The 14,377-nt window shown below is 57.6% G+C and overlaps 1 protein-coding gene across 3 annotated transcripts in view; it reads right to left on the minus strand.

Annotated features, from left to right (window-relative positions):
* Window positions 1–444: 444 nt before the first annotated feature.
* ACO2 (aconitase 2) overlaps window positions 445–14,377 on the minus strand; it is a 52,983-nt gene continuing 39,050 nt past the window's right edge. For 2 of the 3 annotated variants that reach the window (XM_026479546.4, XM_026479545.4), the window contains 14 exons: window positions 11,267–11,425; window positions 10,883–11,033; window positions 9,528–9,632; window positions 8,532–8,623; window positions 7,410–7,515; window positions 6,089–6,246; window positions 5,796–5,869; window positions 5,200–5,311; window positions 4,097–4,219; window positions 3,698–3,853; window positions 2,572–2,763; window positions 2,033–2,165; window positions 1,379–1,500; window positions 445–964 (listed from right to left, as the gene is read on the minus strand). In XM_026479546.4, coding sequence (XP_026335331.1) covers window positions 827–964; window positions 1,379–1,500; window positions 2,033–2,165; window positions 2,572–2,763; window positions 3,698–3,853; window positions 4,097–4,219; window positions 5,200–5,311; window positions 5,796–5,869; window positions 6,089–6,246; window positions 7,410–7,515; window positions 8,532–8,623; window positions 9,528–9,632; window positions 10,883–11,033; window positions 11,267–11,425 — 1,821 coding nt within the window. In that variant the 3' untranslated portion in view covers window positions 445–826. Of the gene's footprint in view, window positions 1,501–2,032; window positions 2,166–2,571; window positions 2,764–3,697; window positions 3,854–4,096; window positions 4,220–5,199; window positions 5,312–5,795; window positions 5,870–6,088; window positions 6,247–7,409; window positions 7,516–8,531; window positions 8,624–9,527; window positions 9,633–10,882; window positions 11,034–11,266; window positions 11,426–14,377 lie in introns of all 3 variants that reach the window. The other variant, XM_057316360.1, reaches the window with a different exon arrangement.

Here is a 14,377-nt window from a genome sequence, read left to right on the forward strand (position 1 = left end):
GCTCTGGCCTTTTCTGCTCGCACAGGCCCCGGGGCACAGGGGGTGGCGGGGGTAGGTCCTGCCCATGGAGGGCGCTCCAGGGGGAGGGGCAGCTGCAGGACGATGTGGGCTGTGGGGCAGGGGACGGTGCTCGTCCGGGACAAGCCATGGCCTTGAGCGAGGTGGCCTCTAAGAAGCCGTCTGCCCCCCTCCCAGGGTGCCTGAAGGGCTAACTCCATGCCCAGAGGAAGGGAGGTGCCACACGAGGGGAGCTGTGCAGCTGCTGGGGAGCAGTGGGGGGGGGGCTGCCCTGGGGGCAGGAAGGTGGGGCTGATAAGATGTGGGAAGGCCACCATCTCACGTGTCCTTCCCGGCGTGGCTAGCGGGAGCCTCTGCCCACTGGCTACAGAGACCCACCCTGAGCCCTGGAGTCAGTAACGGTACAGACACCACCACTCACACAGGGACAGTGACGGAGTTTGGGTTCTTATTTTCCTCACAAGAGCAAAAGTTTCTTTAAAATCCTTGAACCACCAGTGAAATGAGGTGGGAGAAAAACTTTAGATGGGAGTCTTGTCATCAAAAATAAATACAGTTGAATGGAGCTGCTCAAGATCTGAATCAGACTAAAAGTGGGAAGGCAGGGGGCTGGAACATTCTTTTCAGAACCCCCCCACCCCACCGTGGGTCACTCGGCGGGCTGGGGGCAGGGCGGCCAGGAGGCCCGACGGCACCGTCTCGGAGCAGGAAGCCATGGCTGGATGGGGCGGATCCAGGTCTGACGAGGCGCGGACTGCACGGGGACGGGGCGGTCAGAGGAGCAGGCCGCAGGGTGCGGAGCTGGACCCTAGTGCTGCTGCAGCTCCTTCATTCTGTTCAGAGCGCTGCCGGCACGGAACCACTCGATCTGGGTCTCATTGAAGGTGTGGTTCAGGAGGATGGTCTCCTGGGTCCCGTTGGGGTGCTTGATGATGCATTTCAGGGGCTGCAGGGGGTGGGGGGAGGGGAGAGGCTCTTAGGAACATGGTCACGAAGGTGGGGCCCGCTCAGGGTGAAGGTCAGGCCATCAGGCAAACCAAGCTCTAGCCCAGGTCTGGGCATGGGCGGTCGCAATAAGACCCGGATGGCCTAACTCCAGGGCCAAGAGGGTCCTGCTCTGCATGGGCTGTTGGCCTGAGTGCTAAGCCTGAGCTAATGAGTGGGGCCTGAGCTGGCTCCACCCTTGTCTCTGGGAAGGCACTTCCTTCCCTCCAAGGGGGCTGCCTAGAGAATTTAAGGGCCCTTCCAGCTGAAACAAAGGCTCATGGGAGGAGGAGCAAGTGGGACCAGAAGTGGGTGTAGAAGGAGGGGAAGCAAGGTGGCTGTCCCTGACCCGCCCTCCTTCCCTGGCCCCCCCGACCTTGCCAGGAGTGAAGTCTTGCAGGCCCTGGATGGTCAGTTTGTCCACGGGGTGAATCTTATTGTAGTCGGCTGGGTCAGCGAAGGTGAGGGGCAGCAAGCCCTGCTTCTTCAAGTTGGTTTCTAGAAGGCAGAGGGCACACTGAGTCCCTAGAGGGCAGGGCCAGTACCCCTTTCTCTGCACAGGGAGCCTCATCAGCCTAAGAGCTTCCTTTTCTAAGCCCAGCGAGGGCTCTGGGAGAGGCACCCTGGTCCTGCCTTCTGGAGACAACTCTGAGCAGAACTACAAGGACCAGGGTGGCTACACTCCCAGTAACGGGCTACCTTCTGCCTGAGCCTATGCAAGCGTGCTGGTTTGGGTCTCCGCTGGCCTTCCCGACAGACATTCACAGTGAGAAAATCCTCTGAGCATGTGCCCTGGATTTCGGCTGCTTAGGTCTGCAAGTTTGGAAGCAAGTTCCCATCTTGGGAAGCTGTGGGCCTCGGACTCAAAGCAACTCAGAAGGGGCAGAGACTGTGGTGGAAAACGGGAGCTGTGGACACGGCCTGGGAGCCAGGCGCGTGGCTCCAGGCCTGACTCGGCCACCAGCAGGTTGGGTGACCATGGACTGCCAGTGAGGGGAAGTGGATGTGGCTGGACCCGGCTCCACCTTACCATGGATCCTGGCAAAGCTCTTGGTGATGATGGCCCGGCCCCCGAGGTGGCGAGGCTCCAGTGCTGCGTGCTCCCGGCTCGAGCCCTCCCCGTAGTTCTCGTCTCCGATCACCACCCACCGGATGCCGTGTTTCTGTCAGGCAAGTGAGGAGGCTATGAGGGAGAGGACAGTGGCCCCCTGCCTGCTGTCCCTGGGCTTCCTGAGGTTCACAGGTCAAGGGGCTAGAGAGGCCCCTCCTTACCTGTTCCCCAAGGGCTGGTGAAATCAGAGGTGAATCAGGCCCAAATCAGGCCCTGAGGGGATGGAGGGGATCAGACGAGGGCCCTGACTCTCTGCAAGGGGCATGGGGAGCTGCCACCTACCTACCAGTGCTCAGGACAGAGGCAGGCATTGGGGGAAGGCCAGAGTGGGATCAGAACAGGGTATGAGGAGGGTGATACAGGACTGCCCCCATGGCACCCTTCAACTGCAGAGCTACTGGTGTGGGCTCCTGGGGGGAGAGCACCCCTTCCCTGCGTCCCCACCAACTGGAACCCACCTTGTAGTAGCGGGCAGTGTCGGGCACAGGACCAAACTCCTGAGTGACGGCATTGCGCACGGAGTTGGCCTTGCCATTTTCGATGTTGATGGCGCCAATGAGCAGGTTATTGGAGATGTTGTCCAGGTGCCCACGGAACTTGAGCCAGGGGCCGGCGGCTGAGATGTGGTCGGTGGTACACTTCCCTTTGACCTTGGGTAGGTGAGAGAGGACGGAGGTCAGGGCACAGTGCAGGAAAGGCAGACGAAGGGAGAAGTCCTCTAGAGGCTGGCAGCAGGCCCAGCAACTGCGACCCAGGAAGGGTGACAAGGGCAGCAGGTCTGGCTTTGGACACATAGTCCGCTGCCCCGGCCCTGCCACACTTTGACCACAAGGGCTCAGGCAAGACCGTCCCGCGCCCCTCAAGGGCCCTGGGCTGCTCAGTAAGTTGTCCGGGACAGGACACTCATGGGGCAGAGGCTGGACAGGCAGGTCTGCTCACTCACCCTTCAGAACTAGGCCCCCAGGCTAGTGACGCCCGGGCAGGAAGACCAGCTACAGGCCTCATGCGGAACCCAGAGGAGCCCGAGGATGGGTCCTGATCCTGGCTGGTGACCAGTTTTATCTATCACGTGGGCTTAATACTGGCTGCCACTGCCTGAAAACCCTTACAAAACAGCAATTCATGCCTGACATGGGTCTGAGGCCTCTGGCCACACCACAAAGGCTGGTTGTTCTAGTCAGCTCCCAAACACGGGCCAGACCAACCAATGCCCAACCGTGGGAGCAGGGGAACCCATGGCTTCTGGAGCCTGTGTGGTCAAGCCAGAGGCGTGGAGACCTGGTGCCCTTCTTGCCCTCCCTGTGCTGCATGCACCGCCCGTGGCCACTGCAGGTGGCCCTCACCAGCAGCTGCCGATGGCCGAGAGCCCCAAACACAGCTGGCCAGATCCAGCTCGGCCTGGCACGGGGCGGAGGCGAAAGGGACACTGGGCTGTGCCTGCCCCGGCTCCTCTACAGCCAGACCTCCCTCCCTGCCCCCGCCGCAGGCCTGACCTTCCCCACTGGCACCCCAGCCCTTCCTGCTGCTGAGGGCGGGGCCCTGGCAGGCCGGGCAGTTCCGCCCCCCCGCCCCCCGGCTGCTGACCTTGATGAGGATTTGCAGGTCCTCCAGGTCTTTGCCATCCCACTTGTCAAAAGGCTCCAGGAGCTGCAGGCGTTGGCTGGTGGGGCTCACATCTACTCGCTGCCCGCTGCTGTCCTTGGGAGGGTGCTGGTAGGTGTCCTGCCCAGGGTCGAACTCCTGCAGGAGGAGATCGGGATATGCTGGGTGCCCAGTCCTCAGTCCCCACGAGGACAGGCTCTTGTAGAAGGAAGCCCCCCTCCCCCCCACCCCCGCCTTCCTCCAGTGCACGGAGCTGCCTCATTCCCGCTCCCGGTGCCATCCCACCTGCCCAGGAGGGGCAGGGGCCGGCCGTGGGCATGCCGGGCAGGAGTGTCGTAGCGCCACAGCGGCTCAGAGCACGGGGTGGCAGCGCCTGCTCACCGCTCGGGGAAGCTCGTCTGCGTCCGGAGCCTCCAGCTTGAATTTCTTGCCATCCTTGCCTGTCAGGAAGTCAGTCTCTGGGTTGAACTTGAGGGTGCCCGCAATGGCCAGGGCTGTGACAATCTGGAATGGAGGTGGCCACTGCTGGTTAGGAGCAAACACCACTCCCATCCCTGCCCCCCACCCCCCAGCAGAAGCCTAGATGGAAACGGACAATGGAGCAGAGGTACAGCTAAGTTCTCCACACGCAAGTCCCCCCCACAGAGGCCAAAGCTGTAAGAACGTCTCTGGGGGTGCAGGCCACTGGCCTGGACCCCCGTGCCTTCCTCAGGGTAGTCTCCTCCCTTCACAGGCATGCGCTGCGGCCCGGCACAGAAACGCTGCTGTGACAAAAATGTTCCTAAATGGGCAGCTGAAGACATGGGAGGAAGCGCCACCTCTTCAGTCATTTTTAGCAAACAAAAGTATTTCTGGAACACTCATTTAAAGTCAATGACTGCTGGCCGGCTCAGCAGAAGAGCATGTAACTCTGTCTCGGGGTTGTGAGTTCGAGCCCTGCGCTGCATGTAGAGATTACTTAAAAATAAAAGGTCAAGAAAGACTGGCCGTGTGCTGACAATGGCTGAGGCGGAATCCCCACTGAGCCCCAGAGCACTTGGCACGGGGGGTGTTCCTAACGGAGGTCGCCTTCCGGGCTGAGACGGCGTAAGTGCTTTCCGTCCTCGCTCATGCAATCCTGACAGGATCCTGGGGCACAGAGGAGGAGAGGGACTTGGCCAAGCCCATACGACTGGCTAGAGGCAGAGCTGCCCTTTGTCTCGGGCGGAGATTCCAAGCTCCGGCTCGTGACCTAACTGTGGCCAACAAACACCTCAGACTCCTGGGCTGTGAGGGGGCTAGACAGGGAGCACCGAGGGGGCGTGACGCTTGAGGCCTGTGGCTCTTGGTTTCCACCCAGACAACCCCTTGCTCTGCGACACCAACCCTCCCTCAGGAGCCCCATAGAGTCAGACGCCTGCCCCAGGCTCCATTTTCCCCACCGACCAGCCAGGGGCAGGACCCCAGAGGCAGTCCTGGGCCACGGCCTGGCCACGCAGGCTCACCTCTGGGGACGTAACAAAGGCGTGGGTCTCGGGGTTTGCGTCATTGCGGCCTGTGAAGTTCCTGTTGTAGGAGGTGACGATTGTGTTCTTCTCCCCCTTCTTGATGTCCTTTCTGCCAGGTCAGAGGAGACAGGGTTAAGCGTGTCTGCCCTTGTCACCAAGCCCGTCCTGCCTGGCTTATGACAGAGGAGGGGGAAATGGAAAGACCCTGGAACAGCCACCTCCTCCCTGGGACTCACGCATACAGAGCAGGAGGGAGCCTGGGAGATCACGGAGGTTTGCTTGGACCGCACATAAGGCAGGTAAAGCCCAGCCCAAGGCCTGAGTTTCCTGACCTGGGGCCACTGCCTCCGTTCAAACGGCTCCATCAGAGCCCCTGGCTGCATCTGGCTTCAGCCAGTTGGCTGCTCCTTCCTCTTTACTTCCAGCCCCACTTTCCAGTCCGTCCTAGAAAAGTCTTCTAGTGTGCAGCAGCCCCTGAAGCTGGAGGCCTGGGGCTGAATCTCTTCTCTCCACCCAGTAACAGTTCCCCTCAATATCTGGGGCTCTGGACCCCAGGCCACAACGGGCTGTCCTATCAAAGGTGCACCTCTTACCTGTCCCACTGGCCAATGCAGGGGCCACAGGCATTGGCCAGGACGATGCCGCCCACTTCCCTTAGGACTTGTGCCTGCAGAGAGGAGGACAGGGAAAGGTCAGGGGTAGGCTGGTGGCTGACTGGCAGGGTGGGTCAGCAGCTTGAGTGATGAAGAGCCGTTCTGGAACCCTGGGGCAGCTGCGGGGGATCTTGTACCCGCCCCAGCTGACAAGGCTATGGCTTGTCCTGCCCGAAGCCACGTTGCTCAGCGGTGGGGAGGGGGAGCCAGGGGCAGGGCGTGTGGGCACTCACATAGCCGTCCCGCTCAATGGTGGCACGGATCTGCTCAGAGCCTGGTGTGATGGTGAACTGAGACTTGCACTTAAGTCCATGGGCCAGCGCCTGCTTGGCCACGGCTGCCGAGCGCCCCATGTCCTCATAGCTGGAGTTGGTGCAGCTGCCGATCAGACCTGGTGCATTGTGGGCGGTGGGGCCAGGGGTCAGGACCAGAGGTCTCCACCTGACCTCAACTACCCAGACCTGGTCAAGAGTTTGCCAACCGTGCTGGGCCTGGGGCTGTTCTTAACGGACACCAGTTGGAAGCAGTCCAACCTCCTCACAACACAAGATGGGCTGCTCCATAGCCCAGCCGTTCAGGGGAAGACGATGTGGCCAGTGGAGTGAGTCGGAGGGCTCACTCCAGAACACCGACAGTGACCACGGCTGGCTCAGGCCTATTACGAGACAGTAAGTTTCTTCTTTTATACTTTTGAGTATTCTCTCTTTTTTTAACTGCTTTATCATCAGGGAGAAAAAGAATTGTTTTTTTAAAGTCTCTGATACTTATGCAAAACATCAATAAAGACTGGATGACATGTTATTGATAGACCTCAAGACAGTCTCACTCATCAGTAGAGCAATTTGCTTCTGATGAAACCACCACCGTTTTTTCACATTTGCTTCAACTGTGGAGGGTGACACACTACGCAGCACTGTTTATGCCAGACGCTGCGGAAAGCTCTTTGCGTGCGTTAACTCGCCCCCACCCCCAACATTTACAGGTAAACACAGTATCGCCCTCATTTTCCAGACAGGAACTGACGCACAGGTAGGTAATGTAACTTGCTCAGGGTCCCCCAGCTCTGTGGTACCCGAGCCAGATTCAAGCCGAGGCCACCTGGCTGCATGGTCCACGTCCAGTCACACTATCCGGTGACAAGAGCGGGTGCCAGTCATAATGACATGTCAGCGTGCCCGTATACGTAAAGCATGTGAACGGAAATCAGGCGACGGGGCTGGGCTGAGGAAATGTTTGTAAAACAAAAGTACCCACGTCAACATGTACACATCCGCAGAAAGAACCCCTCCAGGCGCTCCTCGAGCTGGTTTCTGGCTGGGGGTTAAGAAGAGCTTTAAAAATTCATTTGTGAATATTTGCTACAATGAGCACATATTTATTTTTACCAAGAAAAAGTGACTTTTTTAAAAAGCCACAAAGAAGAAACAAACTATTTCAGAAAGCGCCTGGTCCCTTTAGGAAGTGGCCCACTGTGAGCGCGGGCAGGCGTGTACAGCCCTGGGCAGGCCCCCCGGTCCCGCAGCCTGTGAAGCCGACAGGGTGGAAGGTACTCACCCACTCGGATGTCCAGAGGCCATCCTTCCTTCTCGGCCACGGCGCCGACTTCTGCCACAGGGTGAGCCAGGTCAGGGGTGAAGGGCCCATTGATGTGCGGCTTCAGCTGAAGAAACAGAAAGGGGAGAGAACAAATTGTAGAGTGTGGAAATCTTAGACTGTTCTCCAGAGGCTCCGTGGCTCCCACTCCCCCAGGTCCTCACAGAGGACCCGGGAAGCCAACTTCTAGCTCAAGCCCATGAAAGACCTGAGCGGTGGGCACCAGCCCCAGGATCCCCCCGACCCCGTGAGGCTCCTGCTGTCTCCACTGTGCAGATGGAGGAGATGGCGTGCCTCGCTCGAGGTCACAGAGTAGGAGATGGCAAGAGCATGGAATGCATGAAGCACGTCCGCGTCAAGAGTCCACAGTCTCCGACGCTGTGATGCTCTGTAATCAATCTTAGGACAAAAATAAACTTAAAGCCAGGTGCTTCGTCTGTGGTCATACTTACCAATAAATGCAAAGCACTTAGCAAAGCGCCTGCACACAGCTCTCAACACATGTGCCCAATTGTTACCACGTGAATTAGCGCATTCAAGTCCCACGGCCACCTGAGATTTTCCACTTGATGAAGTGAGGCTAAAAGAGGCTGAGGAACTTGCTCAAGGTCACAGGCTTAAGTTGGCAGGGTCAGGAATTAGGATTTGAACTCATGAAGACTGGCTTCAGGGACTAAACCCTCAACCAGTCTACTCGGCTGCTTCCTTTCCTCCAGCCTGCCTTTCCTCCGGCCTTCCAGACACTCACTCTGGTCTGCAGGTCTCAGGGTGCCAAACCCTGCCCAGGCCTGGGAATCTTGGGCCATGACCTCTGAACTCAGACAACAAAGCAAACTCCAGGGCAAAATCTTGGCTTCGGCTAACGCCGAGGTGGAGGCAAACTGCACCAGTTTCTGAATGACCAGCCCCAGCCGCGTCTCCCACCCAACTGCAACCTGATTTGGGCAGCAGTTTGCAGGGGCACTGGGGAACCAAAGGCCCAACTACCCTGCTGGGTGTGCAGGCAGAGCCCCCTAGAAGTCCCCAAATGCGAACTGGACACCCCACCCTCAGAAATTCCTTGGACCCAACTGCCTTCCTCACCTCGTTGAGGTTAATTTCAATCAGCTGGTCATAATGGCAGCCAGGGTCAGGTACCAAGTGATCCTTATATTCATCAGCTAGTTTGGCAATGTCTGAAACCAATAAGGGAGGGAGATTAAAGCATGTGGGACAGAAATTGGTCATGATACCGACCATCTGACCATCCATCCATCCATCCAGCCACACAGCCATCCATCCGAGTCAGTTCCCTGGCACCTGATAAGCTGGGCCATGGGCACTGACCGAGCAAACAAAGGAACAATGGAAACAGCTGCCCTCCGGGAGCACGCAATCTAACGAAGAAGCTATCAAGGAGCTGGAAGTGACAATGTGCTACAGGAACAACTGACTGTTCAGAGCCAGGGAGGGCTTCCTGAAGGTAAGAAGCACTGCATTTTCAAGGAGAAGGTACCTGACAGAGAGAGGGACGGGACTGCCAGGTAGGACTCCATGTGCTCAGCGCTTGGAAGCTACTGGATAAACTCTCCCTATGACCCCTGGCCTCTGGTTCCACCACCCACCCCTGTTCACCTCCCTTCAGAGGCTCCAATGATCCCTCCCACAGGCCCTGTTTCTTCCTCTGAGCTTCAAAGAAGCCAAGCTGGAACCTCAGGGAAATTGTGGTTCCAAATGTTTTCCTCCTACTGGGCAGGAATAAACAGAAGAACCGTGTCCTTTCTGGAGTTTCCTGTAGGGGGCACCAGGGACCAGACCACAAAAGCCCTTTCAGGTGGAACTAAATTCCAATCCCAAGGCAGAAGTATCTCAAACTTAGATGCCAGGCCCTTCGAGAAGCTGTTGGAGCCGCAGACACCCTACTCAGAAACAGTACCACACACACACACACACACACACACACATAACTTTTCACACCCCTTTGGGGGCTTCTCAGGGCCTTTGAAGTCAGTCTGGAAACACGAGATTAAAGACCCCTGCCCCGAAGGGAAAGGTCTAGCTCAAGGGTCTCCACGCAACACGACTGTCCTGCCGGCTCACCCTCCCGGCCTGTCTTGCTCAGGTACTTCTTCATCCTGTGGTTGTAAGGGAACACTGATGTCGTGGCGCCGATTTCTGCCCCCATGTTGCAGATTGTCGCCATACCTGTAGAGAAACAGAGCCTGTGAGGTGGCCAGAGCGGCTGGGCATGGGTCCCACACACACACCCAATGTGTGTGCACACACACCTTCACCCGGCTCACGCAGTCCTCTAGTGGCAGCAGGCAGGCTCGTCCCTCATGGCCCAGGGTTAAAACCAAGGCGGGCAGAGAGAACGCAAGATTCAGCCCCTCCCAGCCCGGTTCCAGTTCTGGGCCTGCGGTCCCGCTCAGCAGACCAGACGGCCACCGTGTACTGAAGGCCGACCCGGCCAGACTGCTCAGCTATTACTATGGCCATTTTGCAGGTGAGCGAACCGGCTCAGGTCCAAGGTCATGCCATAAAGCAAATGCAGGTGCTGGCATTCAGGTCTAGGTCCACCTGCCTGGTGTCCAGGTCTGCCCTCCTTTCAGCCACACCACGGTGCTATGTGGAAATGTTTCTGGGTCTCAGGTTTTCCAGCAATAAGACTGGAAGGACATCCACTGTCTGGACCACAGAGCCTCACACAGAACTGGTAAGGCTTACAGCTGTCCTGACTGTATCGGGACACTAGCTCATGGGGTTGCTGGGGCATGGGACTAGGACTGTTATCAACTTCCAAACTGAGCTGTCCAAAGGTAGTAGGTAAGAGACTGAGCCCCCACCTCTGGAGGGGTACAAGGGCCAGCTGGACAGGGGCCCTGTGGGGCTGCTGTGGAACTGAGGCAGGCACCTGGGGAAGCCTGGACTGGACCACCCGGAAGGTTTGTTCCAAGTATGCACTCCTGTGGGCCCAGGCATTGAAGCCAGGTCACCTGGAGTGATGAGTAGAAGGGGCCGGCTCCTACTTACTTGGTCTTGGAGCCTAGCAGGTGGTGATAAGACTAATTCAAGTGAAATGAGTGAGGTTCTAGGGAAGATGTGGGAATGGGGCTGCTTTGTGAAGGAAGCCCGATTCCCACCACTGCCTCTGTCCTCTCTGGCGTATTCCCTTTCTGGATCACCCAAGGTAGCCCAGTGCCATGACAGCCGAAGCTGGTGCAGCCCCTAACTCTGCATGGCCACAGAGAAGGCACACGCCTCCCAGAGGAAGCCACCATCTCTTCCTCTGTTTACTGAGGGCCTTGACTAGATTAATACCCGCCCCCCACCTTTAGGTGTCCACCAAGCCCCAAACTGCATGGATTCTCAGGGGAAGGCCATTCACTGCTTCCATGGCTCAACTACAGGCCCAGCACAGGCCGAGCGCCACATCACATGCCCGCCCTCCTCACCGGTGCAGGAGATGGAGTCGACACCAGGCCCGTGGTACTCCACGATGGCGCCCGTGCCACCTTTCACTGTGAGGATACCCGCCACCTTTAGGATCACGTCTTTGGGGGAGGTCCAACCGGACAGCGAGCCCGTCAGCTTCACGCCAATCACCTGCAGAGGTGGAGCGAAAGCAATTACAGGCGCCGTGTGTCCCGCTCCAACCAGGCAGCCGAAGGGTCTGCCCGCTGGGATTCCCATGCCTGCTTACTCACCCCTGCCTCTCTCTCAAAGAGATCGGAGCCTGAACTATTCCATCATCCCTTCTGGGTCTCACAGGCTCCCATGTCTCCCCACCAACCACCCCTCTGCAGCCACCCCTGAAAGAGCCCTTCCCTACTCCTCACCTTGGGGCACTTCAGCTCCCAGGGGATCCCGGCCATGACGTCCACTGCATCAGCACCCCCGACTCCAATGCAGATGCCCCCCAGGCCACCGCCATTGGGGGTGTGGGAATCAGTGCCAATCAGAAGAACCCCAGGGTATGCATAGTTTTCCAGAATGATCTGAAAAGGAACCCAAGATCTTCAGCCTGAAAGCCCTCATCAGAGAACGGAGGTAGGGACCAAAAGGGGTCGGCAAAGTTGCTCCCTGGGCCATTCCCAGGCACCCCTCCAGGACAGGGCCTCTCAAGTGTGGCTGGAAGACAGACAGGGAGCCCGGGCTCCGGACGAGCTCCGACAGTCCTCGACTGTCTGACTTGGGCTTGCAAGTGCTTCCTCGTGCCCCAGTGTCCGTGTCTGCGGCACAGTACTGAGAACACCGGCACTGCCTTGACCCCAGGATCACGGTGAGAACTGGATGAGCAGGCATACAGCGATGTGTCCTGTGACATGTGTGACTGTCTACAGTGCTCACACCACTCCCCATCTCACGTGGCCAACTGCCTAAGGCATGGCACGTGCCTACTGGGCTTCTCAGGGGGGACGAGAGGACCCGGTTCCAGTGTCCGCAAGGAAGCACTGGGGACCCGACAGGAGCACAGGCTGAGCTCTTCTGCTGCTGCACTGAGAAGTACGGACGACGCTCCCCCACCCCAGAGGCCTGCAATGGCTCTGAGAACTGAAGTGACTTGCTCATGTAGATGCGGCCCTGCCTCCTCCTCCCCTTTCCTGTTTCACAGTGGCTCCTTCATCGAGGGCCTCCTCCCAGCTTGGGAAGGTGCTGGCAGTGAGCATTTCCCCAAAACATCTGATTCCGGAGGTACCGCTATCCCAGTGCAGCCCTGCCCCCCATCCAGGTGCCAGAGGCTGCAGGATGTTACTGGAAAAGCTCCGGCCAAGAGGCCCTCAGTCTGAGCCGCAGCCCGACCGCCTGCTAGTAGGTGTGAGACCTCAGGCAAGTCACTTCACCTTCCAGGCCTGTTTCCTCATCGACAGAAGTAGCCAACAGCGCTCACAGTGATAACTCAACGAGATCATGTGTATTAAGCTGTAATCGTGCCCGGGGGAGGCAGTATTTCTGTTTATTATTTTGTAGCACACACTCGGATGTTGGGAAGGGCAAAGGAGGTCAGGGAGGTGAAAGGCTCCACGGATGGTCGGGCCTGCCCCTGGTGGACAGGCACCACGGAATATTACAGAAACCCCAGGGCCCCTGCCCTGGGACACACACCTCTCAGCAGACTCAGCAAGGTGTGAGGGGTCTTGCCTCTCAGGATTGCCCTCAGCTAGAAGGCTGGTTCCTTCGCCAGGAAGGCGGCAGCTGGCGGGGAGAAAAGGCCAACAGAGAGGAAATCCTGGACAAACAACTGTTGGACAGGATATTGCTCAACTGTCTCAGTTCTCTGGCCTCCTTGCCCCAGCCACAAACAAAAGTTTAAAACTAGTTAACAGAAGGCTCCTCAAAGTTCTGAAAGTCTGATCCATGAGGACTAGACACACAGAATTCAGTGTAGTCCACACAGTGTAGACCACCAATATGGCCCATGTCCAAAAGGAAGGGGTTAGTGCAGACCCGAGGACTGCAGAAAGTGTCACAAAGAAGCTGGGTGACAGTGACCTCCACAGTCAGCTGGATGTGGATAGCGGAGGGGAGGAGAAGTGTACGTTAGCCACCCACCCACCTGACACGTGCACACTGAGGACCTAGTCTGTACCCACCTGCCCCTAGCCCAGAACTACAGAGGAATCAGTAAAGTACGGTCTCTGTCCCCAGAGCACACGGTCTGGTGCAGAAGCACCTGGCACATACGGCGGTCACAATGTGAAGGGGCCCCACAGACGATCACACAAGGGGGCTCTAATGCCCGGCACAAGGGAGGGCAGGGGGGCTTCACAGGGGTAACCAAAAGGCAGAGATGTGGAGGAGGAAGGATAGGCCAGGCCTGGGCACAGGACACTCAAGGCAGAGGGAAAGGGGTTAAGGTTTGGTTTGGACATGGTGGATGAAAGCTGCTGATGGCCTGACAGCAAGGGGGAGAGAAAATCAAAGCTGCACAGAGATGAGAGGCTTCATGGGAGTTTTCTTTTTAAAGGAAAAAATAGGAGCACCTGGGTGGCTCAATCAGTTAAGCATCTGACTTCGGCTTAGGTCATGATCCTGGGGTCCTGGGATGGAGCCCCGTGTCGGGCTCCCTGCTCAGTGGGGAGCCTACCTCTCCCTCTCCCCCGCCCCTCCCCCCACGTGTGCGCTTGCTCTCTCTCAAATAAATAAATAAAATCATTTAAAAAATAAAAATAGGGGCACCTGGGTGGCACAGTTAGGCGACCGACTCTTGGTTTTGGCTCAGGTCATGATCTCAGGGCCCTGGGATCAAGCCCCACGTTGGGATCCGCGCTCAGTGTGGCCCCTGCTTGAGATTCTCTTCTCCCTCTGCCCCTCCCCCCACACTCTCTAAAATAAATAAGATCTTTTAATTAAAAAAAATAAAAATTAAAAATAATAAAAATAATAAAATAATAATTTAAAATAAAGGAAAAAAGATATCACCCTATACACTTGGCTGGCGGCCAGGGGCAGCTGTGAGCTGCCATCACTCATAGCCCCAAACTTTGGCCCAAGAGCTGCCCAAAAGGCCTGGGTATTTGTAATGGGGTAGAAAGGGAGACACTTAGATTGGGGTGCCCTTTGCAATGGAAGTCCAAAGTTGGGTCTACCTGCCTCCCTACCCTGCCGCTGAGAGAGGCTTTCTACACCCTGCAGACAGATGCGACCTGCCATTCCCAATCAGTCCCTTCCTGGCAAGGGCAAAGGCTCGAAAGGGCAGAGCAGTGATCCGTGGGCTCTGGTTTCGGAGCGGGGCAGTGCGGGAGCCCATGCAGGGTCAGATTACAGCCTGACTCAGCTCATCGTGAAGGAGGCCTGGGATGGAGGTGGGGGAAGGGTCACCTTGGAGAGGTGCAAAGAGGCAGGTCTCGCACATACAGGATGGACGGCAAATGGACACATGAACCAGTGCACACCCCACAAACGAGTCACCTTGGATGAAAGTGAAGCACCCATCTCCCTAGAAACAC

The sequence above is a fragment of the Ursus arctos genome, unplaced genomic scaffold (genome assembly GCF_023065955.2).
Source record: "Ursus arctos isolate Adak ecotype North America unplaced genomic scaffold, UrsArc2.0 scaffold_21, whole genome shotgun sequence".
NCBI classification, from domain to species: domain Eukaryota; kingdom Metazoa; phylum Chordata; class Mammalia; order Carnivora; family Ursidae; genus Ursus; species Ursus arctos.